This window comes from Oncorhynchus clarkii, chromosome 18, assembly GCF_045791955.1.
Source record: "Oncorhynchus clarkii lewisi isolate Uvic-CL-2024 chromosome 18, UVic_Ocla_1.0, whole genome shotgun sequence".
Classification (NCBI taxonomy): Eukaryota; Metazoa; Chordata; class Actinopteri; order Salmoniformes; family Salmonidae; genus Oncorhynchus; species Oncorhynchus clarkii.
The window spans coordinates 37,336,297-37,359,546 of NC_092164.1; the positions used below are offsets into that span (position 1 = coordinate 37,336,297).

Genomic DNA, 23,250 nt, shown 5'->3' on the forward strand with positions numbered 1-23,250 from the left:
TTTTTAGTTCTACATTTTTTTGAATAGGGCATGCTTTTTTAAGATTGTGAGGAAAGCACTTTTAAAGAATTACCAGGCATCCTCCACTGACAGAATGAGGTCAATATCCATCCAGGAAACCCGGGCCAGGTCGATTAGAAAGGCCTGCTCGCTGAAGTGTTTTAGGGAGTGTTTGACAGTGATGAGGGATGACCGTTTGACCGCGGGCCCATTACGGATGCAGGCAATGAGGCAGCTGAGATCCTGGTTGAAGACAGCGGCGGTGTATTTAGAGGGCAGGTTGGTCAGGATGATATCTATGAGGGTGCCCGTGTTTACGGATTTAGGGTTGTACCTGGTAGGTTCCATGATCATTTGTGTGAGATTGAGGGCATCTAGCTTAGATTGTAGGACGGCCGGGGTGTTCAGCATATCCCAGTTTAGGTCACCTAACAGTGCAAACTCTGAAGATAAATGGGGGGGCAATTAAATCACATATGGTGTCCAGAGCACAGCTGGGGGCTGAGGGGGGTCTATAACAAACGGCAACAGTGAGAGACTTATTTCCGGAAAGGTGGATTTTTAAAAGGAGAAGCTCGAACTGTTTGGGCACAGACCTGGATAGTATGACAGAACTCTGCAGTCTGTCGCTGCAGTAGATTGCAACTCCACCCCTTTTGGCAGTTCTATCTTGGCGGAAAATGTTGTAGTTGGGGATGGAAATTTCAGATTTTTTGGTGGCCTTCCTAAGCCAGGATTCAGACATGGCTAGGACATCAGGGTTGGCGGAGTGTGCTAAAGCAGTGAGAGAAAAAAAACTTAGGGAGGAGGCTTCTGATGTTAACATGCATGAAACCAAGGCTTTTACGTTTACAAAAGTCAACAAATGATAGCGCCTGGGGAATAGGAGTGCAACTGGGGGCCACAGGGCCTCGGTTGACCTCTCCATCACCAGAGGAACAGAGGAGTAGGATAAGGGTACGACTGAAGGCTATAAGGACTGGTCATCTAGTGTGTTGGGGAGAATAAAAGGAGCAGATTTCTGGGCATGGTAGAATAGATTCAAGACATAATGTACAGACAAGGGTATGGTAGGATGAGAGTACAGTGGAGGTAAACCTATGCATTGAGTGACGATGAGAGAGGTTTCGTCTCTGGAGGCATCTGTTAACCTAGGGGAGGTCTCTGCATGTGTGTGGGGTGAGACAAAATAACTATCTAAGGAATTTTGAGCGGGACTGAGGGCTCTACAGTGAAATAAAACAATAAAAACTAGCCAAGACAGCAGTAGACAAGGCATATTGCTTTATGCCTCTCTCTAATGTCAATCACAGGTGTTGATCAGGAGAGCTAAGACAACAACGGGTAAATGGTGATGAAGGGGCAGAGCGGGTCAGTTAGGTACATACAGGACCTGACCTGACAGGTAAACAAAATGAGGTACCGTGTTATTGAAACAGTCCAGGGGGCATCAGCTGTGTAGTCAAGTTACCATAGGCTCAAAAGAGCAGCAATAGGTGAGTCAGGGTGCTGTTCGGTAGTCACTACTACGCTAGGCGAGCAGGGGACACCGTACAACTGGTCTACCCTGTCAGTGTGCACTGTGACCGGCCCGCCACAGGAGTCGCTAGTGCGCGATGGGACAAGGACATCCCTGCCGGCCAAACCCTCCCCTAACCCAGGTGACGCTGGGCAAATTGTGCGCCGTCCCATGGTTCTCCAGGCCGCGGCCAGCTGCGACAGAGCCTGGACTCGAACCCAGAATCTCTAGGTTTATTCCATATTTAATAGAAATCAGACTTTTCTTAAGATTTTATATTCAACATATTATTGTAAATAATAAAACAAATGAACATGGCATGGACAAAAATGATGGGACCCGTAACCTAATATTTTGATGCACAACCTTTAGAGGCAATCACTGCAATCAAATGTTTTCTTTAGTTCTCAATGAGTCTTCTGCACCTGTAACAGGTAGTTTTGCCCACTGTTCCTGAGCAAACTGCTCCAGCTGTCTCAGGTTTGATGTGTGTCTTCTCCAGACTGCAAGTTTCAGCTCTTTCCATAGATGTTCGATAGGATTCAGATCAGGACTCATAGAAGGCCACTTCAGAATAGTCTAATGTTTTGTTCTTATCCATTCTTGGGTGCTTTTAGCTGTGTGATTTAGGTCATTATCCTGTTGGAGGACCCATGACCTGCGACTGAGACAGAGCTTTCTGACACTGGGCAGTACATTTCACTCCAGAATGCCTTGATAGTCTTGAGATTTCATTGTGCCCTGCACAGATTCAAGGCACCCTGTGCCAGGCGCAGCAAAGTGGCCCCAAAACAGAACCGAGCCTCCTCCATGTTTCACTGTAGGTATATTGTTCTTTTCTTTGAAAGCTTCATTTTTTAGTCCGTGAACATAGAGCTGATTTAACTTGCCAAAAAGCTCCAGTTTTGACTCATCTGTCTGAAGGACATTCTCTCAGAAGGATTTTGTCTTTTTAATATGCATTTTAGCAAATTCCAGTCTGGCTTTTTTTTTTTTACGTTGTTCTTTCAAAAGTGGAGTCATCCTGGGTCTTCTTCCATGGATCCCACTTTCGCTCAAAACGTGACAGATGGTGCGATCAGAAATTGACGTACCTTCACCTTGGCGTTCAGCGTGTATCTCTTTGGCAGTTATCCTTGGTTCTTTTTCTCCCATTCGCACTCTCCTTCTGTTCAATCTGGGGTCCATTTTCCTCTTGCGGCCACGCCCAGGGAGGTTGGCTACTGTTCCATGGACCTTAAACTTGTTAATAATATTTGCAACGGTTGTCACAGGAACATCAAGCTGCTTGGAGATGGTCTTGTAGACTTTACCTTTACCCTGCTTGTCTATTATTGTCTTTCTGATCTCCTCAGACAAATCTTTCATTGCTTTCTCTGGTCCGTGTTTAACATGGTGCACACAATGATACCAAACAGCACAGTGACTACTTTCCTCCATTTAAATAGGCTGCATGACTGATTACAAGATTGGAGTTTGAAATATCACTATAATCCAATTATTTATTATATTTTCTAAGGGGTACCAACAAATGTGTCCAGGCCATTTTAGAATATCTTTGTAGAATTAGCAATAATTCATCTCTTTTCACAGCTTCTTTGCTTTATTCTATGACATACCAAAGGCATGCAAGTAAACATGATAAAATAGCTTTTAATTTCCTCACTTTTCAGGAGGAATGAAGCATTACTTCAATGAGCTGTAAGGGTACCGACAAATTTGAGCATGTCTGTATTTGATTCCTTACCTTGAAAGCAGTCTATGGACAAAGATTGACTGCAATCCACACCAGCACTTTTGGACTGATTCCTCATGTAAATTCCTCTTCACCATTTAGAACGTTTAAAATGTAGTTCCCGATCATCTAAATAGGATTTGAAACCAACACATTCCATTTAAGAGATGATTTGGGCAAACAACATGGAAACAAATGCACAAATAAATAAATATATAAGACCACTGACCTTATAACTTAAGCAATTTTATTATATTTAGGAGAGTAATATAATACACACTATAATGCTAGGTTTCCAGAATACTGATCCACTGTACGTAGACAAAGCAATGCACTTACAAGCAACAAGGTGTGCAAGTACATGGTTAGGTCAGCCCAATGCTACATCAAACTTCCGTTTAGTGGTATCTGACACAGATGAAAATCTGTATAAAAACTGAGTCAGAGATAACTTTTTGACAGTGCAAGTGACATGCATTTTTCCATGAAATGACTGAACAGGAAATGGTTACCTCTAAGGTAACTCTTTTTAACTCTATGGCTAAATGTATGAAATTTAACATATTAATATAAGTATGTTGTTTCTAACCTTAAGCATCATAGATTTTTGCCTGCATCAGACTGTGTTCTATTTACCAAGTAATTAAATGACAAATGCATTTTTCAATCAAAGGAAAGTACTGTACAGGAAATGGTGACTTTCTTTGAAGTTGATTCAAACCCTATCCTGTTTCTCAAGCATTGATAATGGGTTATAAGAAGTGTATAGGGGGATATAGATGCTACTGTATTATTCTACTGGTGATCACCAATATGCTGCTCAGACCATCTCACTCGTTTATGTTTACAAGGAACCTAAAGATGTCTATTACAACATACTCAGCATTCTTCATAAATGACTTGGCTTCAACTGTGAAATCTTGTTTAGTTCTGGTTGGTGATTTATATGAAGGTTTGGTTGCAGTGTTTCTGATGCAGTCTGCTGGCTAGGAAAACAGTTGAAATCAATACTTGTCATTTCATGATTTGATAGCATCAAATGAATCACTAGCTTACTGTCCAGACTGAGTCATAGTGCTTGCTAGCAATAAGCACATAGTCTAGAAAATACTATTTGAAGTTGTCGGCTTGATGAGTCAATGATGAAACAGTTGGACTCCATGGTGATTGGATGACCCCATTATCAGACATAACCTCATTTTTAAATGGAACCTGTCATGTCTATGTTTTTCCCACTTTTACCCGTTGTGCCAAAGTGAAGAGGGGAGTGGCATTGTAAAAAAAAAGATCTGGTTCCATGATGGCTTCTTGCTCTCTGGGAAGACAAAAACCTGTTACGTGCCAACCAATCAGCGTGTCCACTCACTCTAATGTAGACCTACCATTTGGTCTGGTACCAGGCTATTAAATCACCGCTTAGTAATTGTTGAATAATGTTTCATAGCATTGTAAACAGTGGCAATTGTTCAAAACAAACCTATTTTGAAACGTGGATGAATGCTGTGATCTTGAATGTAACCCTGATCCAATGCCTCATACAATGTACCTCTCTAAAATGAGGATTTATTTCTTATCTCTGCAGCGTGGCTTAACTCACCACAGTCTCTCCTCCTGTTGCTGCTACTGGCGCAGCGGCTTGTCCTTTCGTGGCCACGCCCCACCCACAAGTGCCCCCTCTGTGCCCATCTGACAATGATGGTCCAGCAAATGAGAAACCTGCAGATGCTGACAAGGAATCTTCAGGTGAGTGAGTTGACCACATTTTGCTAGGCACAGCACAGTCAATGCTAGTCAACAGACGCTCATTAGTTGACCATCCGATATAACTCTTACCTATGTCCTCTTCCTTTAGAGTGAAAGTGAGTTCAGCGGTATAGAGCTTCTGAAATACAACCTAGACACTCTTCCAGAGATGGAACACACGGCAAATCACCTCAGTTCACTAAAGGTATGTATCTATCTTCTCGAGTCCAGTCCTTATTGCATGCTTTCAGCCTTCGGAAAGTATTCTCACCCCTTGACCTTTTCAACATTTTGTTGTGTTAAAACATTTACTATGTAATGTAAATTTAAAAAAAATACAAATAATAATAATAATTAATGGAAAATAAAACACTCATATATTTTGATTAGATAAGTATTCAACCTGCTGAGTCAATACATGTTAGAATCACCCTAGGCAGCGATTACAGCTTTCTGGGTAAGTCTCAAAGAGCATTGCAAAGCTGTGTTGTACAATATTTTCCCATTATTCTTAATTTTTTTTATTTTTTAAATCTCTGTCAAGTTGGTTGTTGATCATTGCTAGACACCATTTTCAAGTCTTACCATAGATGTTCAAGCCGATTTAACTCTATCTAGGTCACTAAGGAACATTCAATGTCGTCTTGGTAAGCTACTCTAGTGTATATTTGGCTTTGTGTTTTAGGTTATTGTCCTGCTGAAATGTGGATTTGTCTCCCAGTGTCTGATGGAAAGCAGACCGAACCAGGTTTTCTTTGTGCTTAGCTCCATTCCTTCTCTTTTTATCCTAAAACACTCCCTAGTCCTTGCCGATGACAAGTATGCCCATAACATGATGCAGCCACCACCATGCTTGAAAATATGAAGAGTGGTACTCAGTGATGTGTTGTGTTGGATTTGCCCCAAACATAATGCTTTGTATTCAGTACAAAAAGTTAGTTTCTTTGCCACATTTTTTGCAGTATTACTTTAGTGCCTTATTGCAAACAGGATGCATGTTTTGGAATATTTTTTATTCTGTACAGGCTTCCTTCTTTTCACTCCATAATTTATGTTAGTATTGTGGAGTAACTAAAATGTTGTTGATCCATCCTCAGTTTTCTCCTATCACAACCATTTAACTCTGGAACTGGTTTAAAAATCACCATTGGCCTCCTGGTGAAATCACTAAGCGGTGTCCTTCCTCTCCGTCAACTGAGTTAGGAAGGAGTATCTATCTTTGTAGGGACTAGGTGTATTGATACACCATCTAAAGTGTAATTAATAACTTCACCATGCTCAAAGGAATATTCAATGTCTGCTTTAATTTGACATTTTTACCCATCTACAAATATGTGCCTTTCTTTGCGAGGCATTGGAAAACTGTTCAACTGAGCAAGATTGCGCTGACAGAGATGGTCGCCTCGCTTTGAGTTCTTAGGAAACTATGCAGTATTTTGTTTTTTTTAATGTATTATTTCTTACATTATTATCCCAGGAAATCTTCAGTCGTATTACATACAGCCGGGAAGAACAATTGGATATAAGAGTGACATCAACTTACCAACATTATGAACAGGAATACGACTTTCCCGAAGCGGATCCTCTGTTCGGACCACCACTCAGGACAATGGATCTAATCCCAGAAGCCGACACAAAACAACGGCGCCGCAGAAGTGGCAGACGGTGCGGCCTCCTGGTCAGGCTCCATAGACGGGCACTTCGCCCACCGCTCCCGAGTATACTACTCGCCATTGCCCAGTCCCTTAACAACAAGGTAGATGAAACTCGAGAGACATCAGAGATTGTAACATTCTCTGTTTCACGAAAACATGGCTCTCTCGGGATATGACGTCGGAATCGGTTCAGCCATCGGGCTTCTCCATGCATCGCACCGACAGAGATAAACACCTCTCTGGGAAGAGGAAGGGCGGGGGTGGGGTGTATTCTTCATGACTAACGACTCATGGTGTAATCATAATAACATGCAGGTCATTCTGCTCACCAGAACTAGAATTCCTTACAATCAAAAGCCTACCATTTTACATCCCAAGAGAATTCTCATCAGTTACAGTCACAATTTTGTACATTCCTCCTCAAGCAGACACCAAGATGGCACTCAAGGAACTGGACTCTATGTAAACTGGAAACCATATATCCTGAGGATGCATTTATTGTAGCTGGGGATTTTAACAAAGTACATTTGAGAACAAGGCTACCTAAATTCTATCAGCATATTGATTGCACTATGCGCAGTGGTAATACACTCGATCACAGCTACTCTAACTTCCGCAATGCATACAAAGCCCTCCCCCTTCCACCCTTCGGCAAATCCGACCACAAAGCCCTCTTGCTCCTACCGTCTTATAGGCAGAAACTCAAACAAGATGTACCAGGGACTAGAACTATTCAACGCTGATCTGACCAATCGGAATCCAAGCTTCAAGATTGTTTTGATCACGCGGGCTGGAAACTGAAAGCGCTAACCATCGAATTTGGAAAGAAGTCTGGGAATATGGCTGAATATAAACAGTGTAGTTATTCCCTCCACAAGGCAATCAAACAAGTGAAATGCCGATACAGGTACAAAGTGGAGTCACAATTCAACGGCTCAGACACGAGACGTATGTGGCAGGGTCTACAGGAAATCACAGACTACAAAAATAAAACCAGCCACATCACGGACACCGATGTCACGCTTTCAGACAAACTGAACACCTTCTGTGCCCGCTTTGAGGATAATACAGTGCCACCGTCGCGGCCCGCTAACATGGACTGCACCCCCCCCCCCCTCCTTCTCCGTGGCCGATGTGAGTAAAACAATTTAACGTGTTAACCCTCGCAAGGTTGCTGGCCCAGATGGCATACCTAGCCGCGTCCTCAGAGCATGCGCAGTGTGTTTACGGACATATTCAATCGCTACCTATCCCAGTCTGTTGTCCCCACATACTTCAAGATTGCCACCCTTGTTCCTGTACCCAAGAAGGCAAAGATAACTGAGCTAAATGACTACCGCCTCATAGCACTCACTTCTGTCATCATGAAGTGCTTAAGGAGACTAGTCAAGGATCATACCACCTCCACCTTACCAGCCACCCTAGACCCACTTCCGTTTGCATACCGCCCCAACAGGTCCACAAATGACGCAATTGCCATCACACTCCACACTGCCCTATCCCAACTGGACAAGAGGAATACCTATGTAAGAATGCTGTTCATTGACTACAGCTCAGCATTCAACACCATAGTACCCTCAAAGCTCATCATCAAGCTGGAAGCCCCCAGGTGGTGAAGGTAGGAAATAACATCTCCCCTTTGCTTACCCTCAACACTGGGGCCCCACAAGGGTGTGTACTGAGCCCCCTCCTATACTCCCTGTTCACCCACGACTGCGTGCCTCCAACTCAATCATCAAGTTTGCAGACGACACAACAGTAGTGGGCTTGATCACCAACAACGACGAGACAGCCTACAGGGAGGAGGTGAGGGCACTCGGAGTGTGGTGTCAGGAAAACAACCTTTCACTCAACGTCAACAAAACAAAGGAGATGATTGTGGACTTCAGGAAACAGCAGTGGGAGCACCCCCCCCCCCCCCTATCCACATCGAAGGAACAGCAGTGGAGAAGGTGGAAAGTTTTTAAGTTCCTCTGCGTACACATCATAGACAAACTGAAATGGTCCACCCACACAGACAGTGTGGTATAGAAGGCACAAAAGCGCAGGAGGCTGAAGAAATCTTGCTTGTCACCCAAAACCCTGACAAACTTTTACAGATGGACAATCGAGAGCATCCTGTCAGGCTGCATCACACTGATACTGCAACTGCACCGCCCACAACCGCAAGGCTCTCCAGAGGTTGGTGCGGTCTGCACAACGCATAACTGAGGGCAAACTACCTGCCCCTCATGACACCTACAGCAACCGATGTCACAGGAAGGCCAAAAAGATCATCAAGGTCAACAACTGCCCGAGCCACTGCCTGTACATAACTACCATCCAGAAGGCGAGATCAGAACAGGTACATCAAAGCTGGGACCGAGAGACTGAAAAACAGCTTCTATCTCAAGGCCATCAGACTGCTAAACAGCAATCGCTAACTCAGAGAGACTGCTGCCTACACTGAGACAAAATCACTGGCCACTTTAAACAATGCCACTTTAAATAATACCACTTTAATAATGTTTACACATCTTCCATTACCCATATCACATGTATATACTGTATTTTATACTATCTATTGTGCCTTGCCTATGCTGCTTGGCCATCTCTTATCCATAAATTTACATGTACATATTCTCATTAACCCCTTTCGATTTAGGTGTATTAGGTAGTTGTTGGGGAATTGTTAGATTACTTGTTAGATATCACTGCACTGTCAGAACCAGAAGCACAAGCATTTAGTTACAGTCGCATCAACATCTGCTAACCATGTGTGTGACCAACAAAATGTGATTTGATTTGATTTTGACCTTACGTGTGATGTAGAGAAGAGATAGGGTAGTCATTAAAAGTCCACGCAACTTATTATCTGACTTGTTAAGCACATTTTTACTCCTGAAGTTATTTAGCCTTGCCATAACAGCGGGGTTGAATACTTATTGTCTCAAGACATTTCAGATTTGAATTTTTTATTCATTTGCAAAAATGGCTAAAAACATAATTCCACTTTGATATTATGGGGTATTGTGTGTAGATCAGCGACACAAAATCTAAATGTAATACATTTTAAATTCAGGCTGTAACACAACAAAATGTGGAAAAAGTTAAGGGGTGTGAACACTTTCAGAATACACAGTACATACAGTGCCTAAAGAAAGTCTACATCCCCTTGAACCTTTTTCACATATTGTTGTGTTACAAAGTGGGATTGAAATAGATTTAATTGCAACTCTTTATCATTGATCTACACAAAATACTCCATAATGCCAAAGTGAAGAGACAATTCTACTAATTAAATAACAAGAATATAGTCGTTGCGTAAGTATTCACCCCTCTTGTTAAGGCAAGACTAAATTAGTTTTGAAGTAAAATGCTTAACAAATCACATAATACGTTATATGGACTCACTCTGTGTGAAATAATTGAGGTTGACATCATTTTTTTATGACTAACCCTTCCACTGTCCCCCATACAAACAACATCTGTCAAGTATTGAATTTTAAGCACAGATTCAACTGCAAAGACCATGGGAAAAGCCTCATAAAGAAGGGCAGTGATTGGTAGATGGTTAAAAATAACAAATCAGACATTATATATATCTCTTTAATTATGGTCAAGTTAATAATTATGCTGTGGGTGATGTATTAAACCACCCAGAACATCAAAGATGCAGTCGTCCTTCTGAACTGAGCTACAGGACAGGAAGGAAACTGAGTAGGGATGTCACCATGAGACCATTGGTGATTTTTAAAACAGCTACAGAGTTCAATGGCTGTGATGGTAGAAAACTGAGGATGGATCAACAACATGTTCGTGTCTCTACAATAATGACCTAAATGACAGAGTGAAAAGAAGAATACAAATATACAGAATAAAAATATTCCAAAACATTAAAGTAAACAAGGCACGAAAGTAATACTGCAAAAAAACACGACAAAGGAATGCACTTTTTGGCATAAATGCAAGGCCTTATGTTTCATTATTTTCAAGCATACTGTTGGCTGCATCATGGTACGGGTATGCTTGACATCAACAAAGACTGGGGAGTTTTTCAGGATGAAAAGAAACAGGATGGAGCTAAGCACAGGCAAAATCCTTGAGGAAAACCTGCTCCAATCTATTTCACACCAGACACTGGGAGAGAGTTTCACCTTTCAACCTACAACAAGGCCAAATCTTTACTGGAGTTGCTTACCTTTGTAGAGCTCGAAGAATTTTGAAAATAATAATGGGCAAATATTGCACTATACTTGCCCATTATTCTTTTCATCTGAATTATTCAGGTGTGCAAAGCTCTTATGAGACTTACCCAGCAAGCTATAATCGATGCCAATAGTGTTTCTGTCACACTCTGACCATTATTTGCGTTGTTTGTTTTTAAGTTTTGATTGGTCAGGGTGTGATATGAGTGGGCATTCTATGGTGCATGTCTAGTTTGTCTGTTTCTATGTGTGTTGGCCTGATATGGTTCTCAATCAGTGGCAGGTGTTTGTCGTTGTCTCTGATTGGGAACCATATTTAGGTAGCCTGTTTTGTATTGTGGTTCGTGGGTTATTGTCTATGTGATGTTTGCATACAGTAGTGATAGCGGTCGTCTGATCATTTTGTTTAGTGGTCGTCGTGTTCTTTCATCTCCATTAATATAATATATTCACACCACGCTGCGCTTTGGCCTCCTCACTACGACGATCGTGACAGTTTCTAACATATATATTGACTCAGGGAGCTGAATACTTATGCAACTACGATATTTGAGTTATTTCATTTTTATTAATCTTTTTAAAAAAATGATTTTTTCTTCCAATATGACATTACAGAGTATTTTGTGTAGATTGTTGACCAAAACTGACAATTAAGTAACACAATGACAATTACTTTGTAACACAAAATGTGAAGAAATCCAACGGGCCTGAATACTTTTCCAAGGCACTGTATACAGTGCTACATTGAGTGAAAGGGAAAAAGTGATATCAATGTTGTGACTTAAAGCGACATAAATGTATTCCATAATTCACCACTGCTCAGTTTATTTACTATATTGTGAGGAATACATCAGGGGATGCTTTAATCAATTCACCCGCAGCACTTTTCAGAAGCTTTTCGATGTTGTACTAAATAATGTGTTTATAACACAGTGTCAAGTCCCGAGTCTTTAGAACTCACCTTGTCGCCCTCTCTCCTTTCTGCCAGCTAAACGACTCTCTCTCACAACTTTACACGGATTTCCGCTCCTTTAAGCTGCACCTTGATTGGCTGATTGATGTCCGAGTCAGTATGAGCCTGCCAGTCTCTCTCACGACAGTAGAGGTCACTAGAGGCCTACAGCATATCTCAAGCCTCTGCTCTACTGCACTGCAGCAGGTAGGTAGTTCAATATACTCTGGGTACGGTAGCGGTGTGTGTGGAAAATAACTGGGGAAGCCAGGCCAGAAAAATAAATCCATATTACAACCTATGTGTTTTCACATGCCTTGCCACCATGACAGTTAGACTGGGTACAGATCTAGGATCCACTTACACTCTCAAGTTCCTAACCTTATCCACAAGTGAGAGAAAATATAACTGACCTTAGAAGAGTATAGGGGCAATGTCATCCTACTCCGCTCAGATCAATATGACACACAGCTGAAGTGGCACAAAAAGAGCTGACTAATGTCAGTGGTAGAAACATTAATGTACCCAAGCATTTTAGCTTAGTCACTGTGTGGGAAAAAAAACAACCTATATAATATAACAAATATGGAAACGCTGTTTGGATTTTGATAATTGACTGTGGTATGCTAAGATGTAATATTTGACAGTAACATTACATTCTTAGTTGGCACCATGCTAACTTTTCCCACCCCCTTTTTCCCTCCATTATAGATCGCGTGCCCATTACCCCAGATTTCCATTCCTTCTTTCCCAACTCAACTCACAACCTGGGACGTGGTCCTCCTCTCCTACGAGATTCCTGAACGGTTAGGATTCTACTGTCAATGGTCTACCAGAGTGCTGGTCCTCCTTAAGTCACGGGTTCAGGGCCTTTGACATCAAGGTTCCCGCCACCTAGGTTCCCACTCTTTGCGACAACAAATGCCTTTCTCCAAAGCGCTGTTAACTTTTTGAATTTAACTAAAGATTTTTTGCCACTTTTCAAGGGAAGCTTACTTACTGTGACTGAGAAGTGTTCGACTTGAGTATCTAAGATTCAGCTTACTGTAACATGTTGTCGTTCTTTCAAACATAATGCACTCTATAAGGTCAATTGCTGTTTACCTCCCCCTGTGGTCGTAAATCAGGGGTCCTCAACTTTTACATGCTGACTAGACCGGGCACGCACTTACAACAGACGCAATCAGGACACACAGGTTGAAATATCAAAACGAACTCTGAACCAACTACGTATATTAATTTGGGCACAGGTTGAAACGCATGAAACCAGAAACTAACTAGGTTTACCCTTTTTATCTGTGGATTAATTCATTAGAGGACCTTGTGCATTTCAGGTAAAATAACAACCCAATGTTTATATCACAGGACAAATTAACTAGCAACAGCAACACCTCTCCTCCTTCAGTCTTCTTCTTCTTCTTCTTCTTTGGACTTGATATGGCGGTTGGCAACCAACTTTAAGGTGCATTACCACCACAAACTGGACTGGAGCGCATCAATCGTAAAAAATAAAACCAAGTTCTATTTTAGCACCTGGCTATGCAGACGCTCGTTGACACGCATGAGCAGTTTGGATGAAATTATTGAATAACATGTGTGTGTACATTTATTTTGCAACGCTCGCGAACGCACTGCAAGTCCCGTCTCTCCCATCTCCTCATTGGTTTTTAGGGAGCATATACCCACGTGGGTGATTGAAAGGTCCACACTCCAGTCCAGTTGGTGGTGGTAATGCACCTTAAAGTTGGTTGCCAACCGCCATATAAAGTCCAAAGAAGAAGAAGAAGAAGAAGAAGACTGGAGGAGGAGGAGAGATTACTAGAAACTAATTCGGTTTACTCTTTTATCTGTGGATTAATTGTCGGAGTAGAGGACCTTTTCAGAAGTTCATGTAAAATAACAACCCAATGTTTATATCCCAGGACAAATTAGCTGGCAACAGCAAGCTAGCTAGCTAAATGGCCATGAAAGTTTCATGCGTTTTGACCTGTCCCCAAATTAATACAGGTAGTTCAGAGTTCGTTTTGATATTTAAACCTGCACGTCCTGATCCCATCTGTTGTGGATGGACAAAATCAACATGTACGCGATGGCGCATACGGACGCATGTGCGTGTCAGGTCTAGTCAGCATGTTAGATCTCTTCTTTAATATACAGTCATTAATTATATCCTTATTACAGTGCTGTTGCTGAAGAATGTGCTTGAATTAGGGTTAACCCTGATCCTAACCCTAAATCTGACTGAGCCTGTTTTGTTTTGTGTTTACTGAATGTATAGTTATTTATGACCCAAGTGTGTCATATCTGAGCCTATTATATTTGTGATGCTGGCATCACATATTTTTTTATGCAAATACATTATAATATCCATGGGATTGACCCATCTAAAATTAAAGACAGTGATATATTACCATGTTGTCCTGCATTTCTTTACATCGTTCAATGTAAACTGACATACTGTTTGGGTAACTTCCTTTAATGGTACAGTGCCTTGCGAAAGTATTCGGCCCCCTTGAACTTTGCGACCTTTTGCCACATTTCAGGCTTCAAACATGAAGATATAAAACTGTATTTTTTTGTGAAGAATCAACAACAAGTGGGACACAATCATGAAGTGGAATGACATTTATTGGATATTTCAAACTTTTTTAACAAATCAAAAACTGAAAAATTGGGCGTGCAAAATTATTCAGCCCCTTTACTTTCAGTGCAGCAAACTCTCTCCAGAAGTTCAGTGAGGATCTCTGAATGATCCAATGTTGACCTAAATGACTAATGATGATAAATACAATCCACCTGTGTGTAATCAAGTCTCCGTATAAATGCACCTGCACTGTGATAGTCTCAGAGGTCCGTTAAAAGCGCAGAGAGCATCATGAAGAACAAGGAACACACCAGGCAGGTCCGAGATACTGTTGTGAAGAAGTTTAAAGCCGGATTTGGATACAAAAAGATTTCCCAAGCTTTAAACATCCCAAGGAGCACTGTGCAAGCGATAATATTGAAATGGAAGGAGTATCAGACCACTGCAAATCTACCAAGACCTGGCCGTCCCTCTAAACTTTCAGCTCATACAAGGAGAAGACTGATCAGAGATGCAGCCAAGAGGCCCATGATCACTCTGGATGAACTGCAGAGATCTACAGCTGAGGTGGGAGACTCTGTCCATAGGACAACAATCAGTCGTATATTGCACAAATCTGGCCTTTATGGAAGAGTGGCAAGAAAGCCATTTCTTAAAGATATCCATAAAAAGTGTTGTTTGAAGTTTGCCACAAGCCACCTGGGAGACACACCAAACATGTGGAAGAAGGTGCTCTGGTCAGATGAAACCAAAATTGAACTTTTTGGCAACAATGCAAAACGTTATGTTTGGCGTAAAAGCAACACAGCTGAACACACCATCCCCACTGTCAAACATGATGGTGGCAGCATCATAGTTTGGGCCTGCTTTACTTCAGCAGGGACAGGGAAGATGATTAAAATTGATGGGAAGATGGATGGAGCCAAATACAGGACCATTCTGGAATAAAACCTGATGGAGTCTGCAAAAGACCTGAGACTGGGACGGAGATTTGTCTTCCAACAAGACAATGATCCAAAACATAAAGCAAAATCTACAATGGAATGGTTCAAAAATAAACATATCCAGGTGTTAGAATGGCCAAGTCAAAGTCCAGACCTGAATCCAATCGAGAATCTGTGGAAAGAACTGAAAACTGCTGTTCACAAACGCTCTCCATCCAACCTCACTGAGCTCGAGCTGTTTTGCAAGGAGGAATGGGAAAAAATTTCAGTCTCTCGATGTGCAAAACTGATAGAGACATACCCCAAGCGACTTACAGCTGTAATCGCAGCAAAAGGTGGCGCTACAAAGTATTAACTTAAGGGGGCTGAATAATTTTGCACGCCCAATTTTTCAGTTTTTGATTTGTTCAAAAAGTTTGAAATATCCAATAAATGTCGTTCCACTTCATGATTGTGTCCCACTTGTTGTTGATTCTTCACAAAAAAATACAGTTTTATATCTTTATGTTTGAAGCCTGAAATGTGGCAAAAGGTCGCAAAGTTCAAGGGGGCCGAATACTTTCGCAAGGCACTGTACATATGACTTCATAACACATTCATCATGCTATCATAGCAGTACTACCGACCCGTAGCACTCACTTCTGTCATCATGAAGTGCTTCGAGAGGCTAGTCAAAGACCACATCACCTCCTCCCTCCCTCCCTGGCACACTCGACTCTCTCCAATTCACCTACCGCCCTGACAGATCCATTGGGCCAGTAACTTTTCGGTTACTGGCCCAATGCTCCTACCCGCCAGGCTACCTGCTGATCATAGACTACAGATCGGCCTTCAATACCATAGCGCCCTCGAAGCTCACCGCAAAGCTCATGGCCCTGGGACTGAACTCCTCCCTATGCAACTGGGTCCTGGACTTCCTGATGGGCTGCCCCCAAGTGGTGAACATTTCCTCCTCAACACGTATCCTCAACATGGGGGCCCCACAAGGGTTCGTCCTCAGTCCCCTCCTGTACGCCCTGTATACCCACGACTGCGTGGCCTCACATAGGTCCAACACCATCGTCAAGTTAGCTGATGACACGACAGTAGTATGCCTGATTACCAACAACGGCCTACAGGTAGGCACTCTGACGGCCTGGTGCCAGGTAAGCAACATCTCCCTCAACGTCAGCAAAACAAAGGAGCTGATTGTGGACTTCAGGAGGAACCAGGCTGGGCACGCCCCCATCCCCATCAATGGGGCCGCTGTGGATACGGTCAAAAACTTCAAATTCCTTGGCGTACACTTCTCAGAGGATCTGAAATGGTCAAACCACAAGGACGGTGATGAAGAGATGTGGTGAAGAAAGCACGACAGCGACTCTTAAACCTCAGGAGGCTGAAGAAATTTTGCCTGTCCCCGATGGCCCTCACAGTGTTCTACAGGAGCACCATCGAGAGCACACTGTCGAGCTGCATCACAGCCTGGTTTGGCAACTCCACTGCTCACAGCAAGGCGCTACAGAGGGTGGTAAGCTCAGGCGAACGCACCAGTGAGTGCATACTGACTGCCCTCTAAGGACACCCACAGCAGCATGTGTCGCAGGTAGGCTAAAAAGATCAACAGGGACCCCAGCCACCTGAGTCACAGACTGTTCTATTTAGTGCTTATGAACTGCTTATGAATTCGTTACGTATAGGTTAAGATTGTGTTAATAAGTATTTATGAAGGTACCTTTTAAAGGAAGTGTCACCCAGAACACTGCTACACATGAAATATTGCTAACACAGCTAAAATGACAGTACGTTGCGTAAGTTGCGTGATAATTCTAGTCACAGAGAAAGGGATCCTCCTTGGGGCTGGAGGAGTTGGAAAAGATGTTGGCCAGAATAGCTGGTTGGATGGGTGGAGGTGGGGGAGATAGTTGGATAGTTGGCAAGCTGGAGGAAATAGAGTTGACAGGCACTCAAGGTACGAGAGGATCGCGCTATAAAGCTGTTTTGGTATGCAACCTCCTTCAGCTGTTCGGTTTGTCAAACGAGGGGATTGAGGGAGTTGGAGAGAGAGAAAGAAAGAGGCACAAAACAGGTGGAAAAGCTCAGGAAAAGAGGCAATCACTTGAAAGCCTGTGAATAAGTGTGAGCCGCTTGTTAAGCACAGGTCACAAGTGGTTATCCAAGCACAGGTTTGTCAGAGTGGCATGTCCTCTCTCGCTCCTCTTCAAAGGTGGAATGCAGCAAGCTTGGAGAGAGAGAGAGAGAGAGAGAGAGAGAGAGAGAGAGAGAGAGAGAGAGAGAGAGAGAGACAGAGAGCAAGAGAGAGAGAGAGAAAGAGAAAGAGAGAGAGAATGTGTGTCCACTGTCTATGTGTTTGTGAGTGAAAGAGAGAGAGAGAGAGGTGCAGTTGGAATAAGGGAGAGATTCTAAACAAGTGTTTGGATAGACACAGGGATTCATTTGTTGATTGACAGAACAAACTCAACATTTTGACTGGCCTTGGGCTCCACAACAGGGAGGGAAAGGCACCAGTGGGAGGGAGAGAATCCGGTGGGAGGGAGAGAACGTGGGAGGAGTGCATGAGGAGAGGAAAAGGGGAGCGAGATAATGTAGGGATCAAAGTAGGGGTTGGAGATATCAAAAGGCACAAACAGGAGAGATAGAGCGGCCTCTGCTGAGAAAGACAGACACGGACAACTACTCTACAAGATCTCTAGTGCAACTATATTACCTTATAGTTGGAAGAGCTGATGTGCAGCCTATGTGTTGTAGAAGCGGTATTGAAAGGTGCACTACTTGGTCGATGTGGGCAGGGATACAGATTCACTGTAGCTTGTCTGTGAGGAACATCACAATATCACTGTGAAAAAGACTGAAGTCTACCACAGAGCCAAAATGACAGTAAGTAAGCCATCCGTTCACCCCATTTTCCTCTGCAACCAAGAAAGAAATATGAACAATGTGTTTCATTCAGCCAACATTCTTCAATGTTTAGGTAGACATGCTGACTTCTTATGAAATTGACTTAATATAGTTTTCCTTCCTTTATTTTTTTTCTAAATGTATTATTTCAAAATAACATTTTATTGTATTACATTATTGTGTGCAGTGCCTTATACCGATGTGAGATGTCCCCATTATGTGACCAAATGCAATCAAACGTGTTATTGATATTAGACAGCAGGTTATTAGATAAGGAAAATCGGTTATGTAGTATGTACTATTTGGTAACACTTTATAATAACGTTCATGTTTAAGCCATTTGAAATGCTTATACATTTAAAAAAAAGGCTGTATTCATTACTAGAAACGTTATAGAAGCTTATGAATTGGAATCTTTGTAACGCTTATAAATATGTTTTTTTGATAATGAAATACCTATTAACAGTTTACTAATGCTTGTTCATGATATGTATTATAAAATGCTTACCCGCTACATTTATTGATATTCATATCTAATCAATCCCTATACTTTTTATGCTTACACTATTGATACCAAATGTTCCTAAGCATTGTCTATTGTAATTCATTAACATGTTGAGCAGTAGTCAGAAGTTGGGCACAGTGCAGTATAACTTTAATCCCAAACCACACACCTCCAGTTTCCCCCAACACAAAGTTACATAACCAAGGTGCTAAGCCCATGTCCCTACAGGCTGTTCAGATTATGCTGCTCTGGCAGGGGTCCGGGCAGGGCTTACCCCTGTGGAGCTAGCTATGCCACTCAGAGATGTATATATCCATGGCCCTCTATGTATTCATGGGATGTCTTGGGGTCATATAAAAAAAATCCCACAATCGCCTGCCTGGTGCGAATGAAAAGGTAAACAGTTGAACGGATAAATCAAAGGCTTGTTGAATAGGGAGGTGTCCAAAAACTGTCCAATAAGAGCCTTTGAGCTGGTCATAGGGCTATAAAGGGATGTGTTTATACCTGGTTTAGTGCTGCCAAAATCGTCATGACGACAAGCATCATAACAGATGTCTGTTATGTTCCCATCTCCAAAGGCGGCCACAAGGTTATTGGACGAGATGTGCCATCTCACCGTCCAGTCGTTTACATCACTGGAGACCTCGGACCACTTCCAGGTGGTCAAGATGTTAGGGGAAGGGTCGTACGGGAAGGTCATGTTGGCTGTACATAGGAAAAGAGGTAAACTACGTGTTTGTTTTAACCCTAAACCCAGTTTGTGTGGCCTCATATCTACAGAATGTCTTTCTTTTGTTCTGATCACTTTTCTCTCTCTCTTCCTTCCCTCAAGGAACTCCAATGGCTCTGAAGTTCTTTCCTCGTGATTCCACAAATCTCTTCTCCTTTTTGCGAGAGTATAACCTCTCCCTCTCCTTCTGCACCCACCCGTCCCTGACCAAGGCCCTGGGCATTGTCTTCTCCACCCCCACACATTACGTTTTCGCCCAGCAAGCTAGCCTCTTCGGTGATCTGTACGACGTCATTGTCCCTGAGGTATAGTATATGTGGGAAATGTTTCATTTTTCTCGGATGCATTTTTGTTAACTAAGGTAACTATCCAATCAGATCAAGAATTAACCGGCAATGGCAGACGCCTGTTTTGGAGGTGTAACTGCGTTGGAGATGTCAAATTGGTGAGCAGCTGCTCTTGCGATCCACACATTAGAAATTCAAAACGAGAAAGTGCAGGCTATATAGAAATAATGACGCTCAAATTGAAAAATCCTGAAATAAAATAATAAGGGTTTCTATCATCGTAATGGAGGTGTAGATTACATCTCACATTCTAGTCTCACATTCTATTCTAACTTGTAAACAGGGCTACATGGGATTTCTGTTCATGTGACTCCCTGCAGCCAATAGCAATGCACGCTTCAGGTATAATGCCGGGAACCACTTGTGGATTTGAGACCTATAACGCAGTTCCACCTCCCGACACTGTCAAAACACCCACCCTACGAATGTCAACTAAAGTGGATCTGATTGAACATAGCCGTAAGAGTGTGAAATGTAGTTCAACTGTGCCTCTGTCTTTTCCCCAGGTGGGTGTGGAGGAGGATTGTGTCCAGAGGGTCGTGTCCCAGCTGAGCAGTGCCCTAACCCACCTCCACTCACTGGGTTTTGTCCACCGCGACGTCAAGCCCGAGAACATCTTCCTGGTTGACGCTGCCTGCCGCTGGGTCAAACTAGGCGACTTTGGCATGGCCAAGGCCACGGGAACCAAGGTACCCGGTGTGTGGTACAGTTCTGCTTACTGTACGCCCGAGGCAGAGATAGCAAAGGAGTCAGAGGATAGTAGACATAATACTGCTTCAAAACCTGATGTGGGAAATGGGTTGGACAACAAGATCAAGAGGGTGTGGGTGTCGGTTGAGGTCGGTACAGACTGCTGGGCCTTGGGGATCCTCATCTACGCCATGCTGACTGGCAGTCTACCCTGGACGGAGACCGCATCCGACGACCGCTCGTACATCAAGTACAAAGAGTGGTTTGACCAGGAGAAAGATCAAGATGGTCAGGATGACGAACTAGACCTATGGGGGGAAGGAAAAGACGAGGACATCATGATGAGTTTGGATGAAGGCACGCGGAATCTGAACAAGAAAAAATCCAATCCGGTCGCCCCCCAGTTTGCCTGTTTCACCCCACTGGCCTGCTCCCTTTTCCAGGCACTTCTCCACCCACAGCCTGGGCTTCGCGGTAGGCCCGACGATGTACTGGGCTACCTCGGGGGAGACTGGTTGTGGAAGAAGGAGAAGTTACGGTTGGAGGAGGAGAGGAAGAGAATTAAAGGGAGAGAGGTCATCAGAAACGGGAAAGAGAGGCAGGGAAGGGTGGAGAGATAAGGGAGTGGCACACGATCATAAACGTACAAACTCAGAGGTGAAAGAGACAATATTTTTGACCCCCAGAAAACAATACATATCCTCTGATGTGTCACATTGGTGCTTAAAAAGACCTTGTACAGTATATAATACCACTACAGTTGCACTTTTTGTAAGATAAATAGCCACCAACTCATTGTTGATACCGGATAGCCTTTGGGGATAGACACAGTTGCATTTGGTTACTATAGGGACTTTATAAGCACTTTATAAATTAGCATGTTGATGTGTTCAATCTAGTAAATTCTACAGTAAGTGTGACTTGATGATGTTGTTTCTGTATTCTAATGTTTTTTTATAATATGTAAATATAATCTGTACGTCATCATTTCCTGTGGTTAGAATTGAGTCTAATAAAATGTTTATTATGAGTTAACATTTGGATTAAACTCATAAATTCAAGGTTTCCCTCTCTAGACTGCTGTGATATTTACACAGTCTTCTGCACTTTGTGTTGATTCTATAGAAAGTTGTCTAGCTGCTCTACTGTATTACGTTAACCAAGACAATTGACATGATTTCAGATTTTTCAAAATGATTGGACTCCGCTAGGCAAAAACTGGTTGAATCATTGTGGTTTCCATGTAATTTCCACAAAAACGTTCTGTTTTTATTTATTTGTATTTTTTTATTTCACCTTTATTTAACCAGGCAGGCCAGTTGAGAACAAGTTCTCATTTGCAAATGTGACCTGGCCAAGATAAAGCAAAGCAGTGCGACAAAAACAACAACAGAGTTACACATAAACAAACGTACAGACAATAACACAATAGAAAAATGTATGTACAGCGTGTGCAAATATAGAAGATTAGGGAGGTAAGGCAAGAAATAGGCAATAGAGGTGAAATAATAACAATTTAGCATTAACACTGGAGTGATAGATGTACAGATGATGTTGTGCAAGTAGAGATATTGGGGTGCAAAAGAACAAAAAGATAAATAACAATATGGGGATGAGGTAGTTGGGTGTGCTATTTACAGATTGGCTGTATACAGTAAGCTGCTCTGACAGCTGATGCTTAAAGTTAGAGAGGGAGATACAAGTCTCCAGCTTCAGTGATTTTTGCAATCCAGTTATTGGCAGCAGAGAACTGGAAGGAAAGGTGGCCAAAGGAGGTGTTGGCTTTGGGGATGAAGAGTTAAATATACCTCCTGGAGCGTGTGCTACGGGTAGGTGTTTCTATGGTGACCAGTGAGCTGAGATAAGGCAGGCCTTTAACTAGCAAATACTTATAGATGGCCTGGATCAAGTAGGTTTGGCGACGAATATGAAGCGAGGGTCAGCCAACGAGAGCATACAAGTCGCAGTGGTGGGTAGTATATGGGGCTTTGGTGACAAAACGGATGGCACTTTGATAGACTGCATCCAATTTGCTGAGTAGAGTGTTAGAGGCTATTTTGTAAATAACATCGCCAAAGTCAAGGATCGGTAGGATAGTCAGTTTTACAAGGGTATGTTTGGCAGCATGAGTGAAGGAGAATTTGTTGCGAAACAGGAAGTCGATTCTAGGTTTGATTTTGGATTGGAGATGCTTAATGTGTGTCTGGAAGGAGAGTTTACAGTCTAACCAGACACCTAGGTATTTGTAGTTTTCCACATATTCTAAGTCAGAACCGTCCAGAGTAGTGATGCTAGTCGGGCAAGCGGGTGCGGGCAGCAATCGGTTGAAGAGCATGCATTTAGTTTTACTAGCACTTAAAAGTACCTGGATGCCATGGAAGGAGTGTTGTATGGCATTGAAGCTCATTTGGAGGTTAGTTAACATAGTCTCCAAAGAAGGGCCAGATGTATACAGAATGGTGTCGTCTGCGTAAAGGTGGATCAGAGAATCACCAGCTGTAACGCTCGTCGGAAGAAGTGGACCAAGGTGCAGCATGGTACGTGTTCATGATACTTTATTTAATCTGAACACCAAACAAAACAACAAAAGAGCAATGAACGACACGTTCTGAAGGCTACACAGGGCTAACAAATAACAACATCCCACAACCTAAGGTGGCAAAACAGGCGGCCTAAGTATGATTCCCAATCAGAGACAACGATAGACAGCTGTCCCTGATTGATAACCATACCCGGCCAAAACATAGAAACACAAAAC

The 23,250-nt window shown here is 42.6% G+C and overlaps 1 protein-coding gene across 1 annotated transcript; it reads left to right on the forward strand.

Annotated features, from left to right (window-relative positions):
- Positions 1-17,665: 17,665 nt before the first annotated feature.
- LOC139373419 (serine/threonine-protein kinase SBK1-like) lies at positions 17,666-21,553 on the forward strand. Its single transcript, XM_071113892.1, has 4 exons — positions 17,666-18,196; positions 19,304-19,448; positions 19,558-19,760; positions 20,309-21,553. The coding sequence occupies exons 1-4, from the start codon at positions 18,191-18,193 to the stop codon at positions 21,110-21,112; spliced, it is 1,158 nt and encodes a 385-aa protein (XP_070969993.1). The 5' UTR covers positions 17,666-18,190; the 3' UTR covers positions 21,113-21,553.
- Positions 21,554-23,250: the final 1,697 nt, after the last annotated feature.

Excerpts from the sequence above, each read along its gene's own strand:
- LOC139373419 (XM_071113892.1), top strand. Across the intron at positions 19,449-19,557 it reads GGCTGTACATAGGAAAAGAG|GAACTCCAATGGCTCTGAAG; the intron begins GTAAACTACGTG and ends CCTTCCCTCAAG. Across the intron at positions 19,761-20,308 it reads ACGACGTCATTGTCCCTGAG|GTGGGTGTGGAGGAGGATTG; the intron begins GTATAGTATATG and ends TCTTTTCCCCAG.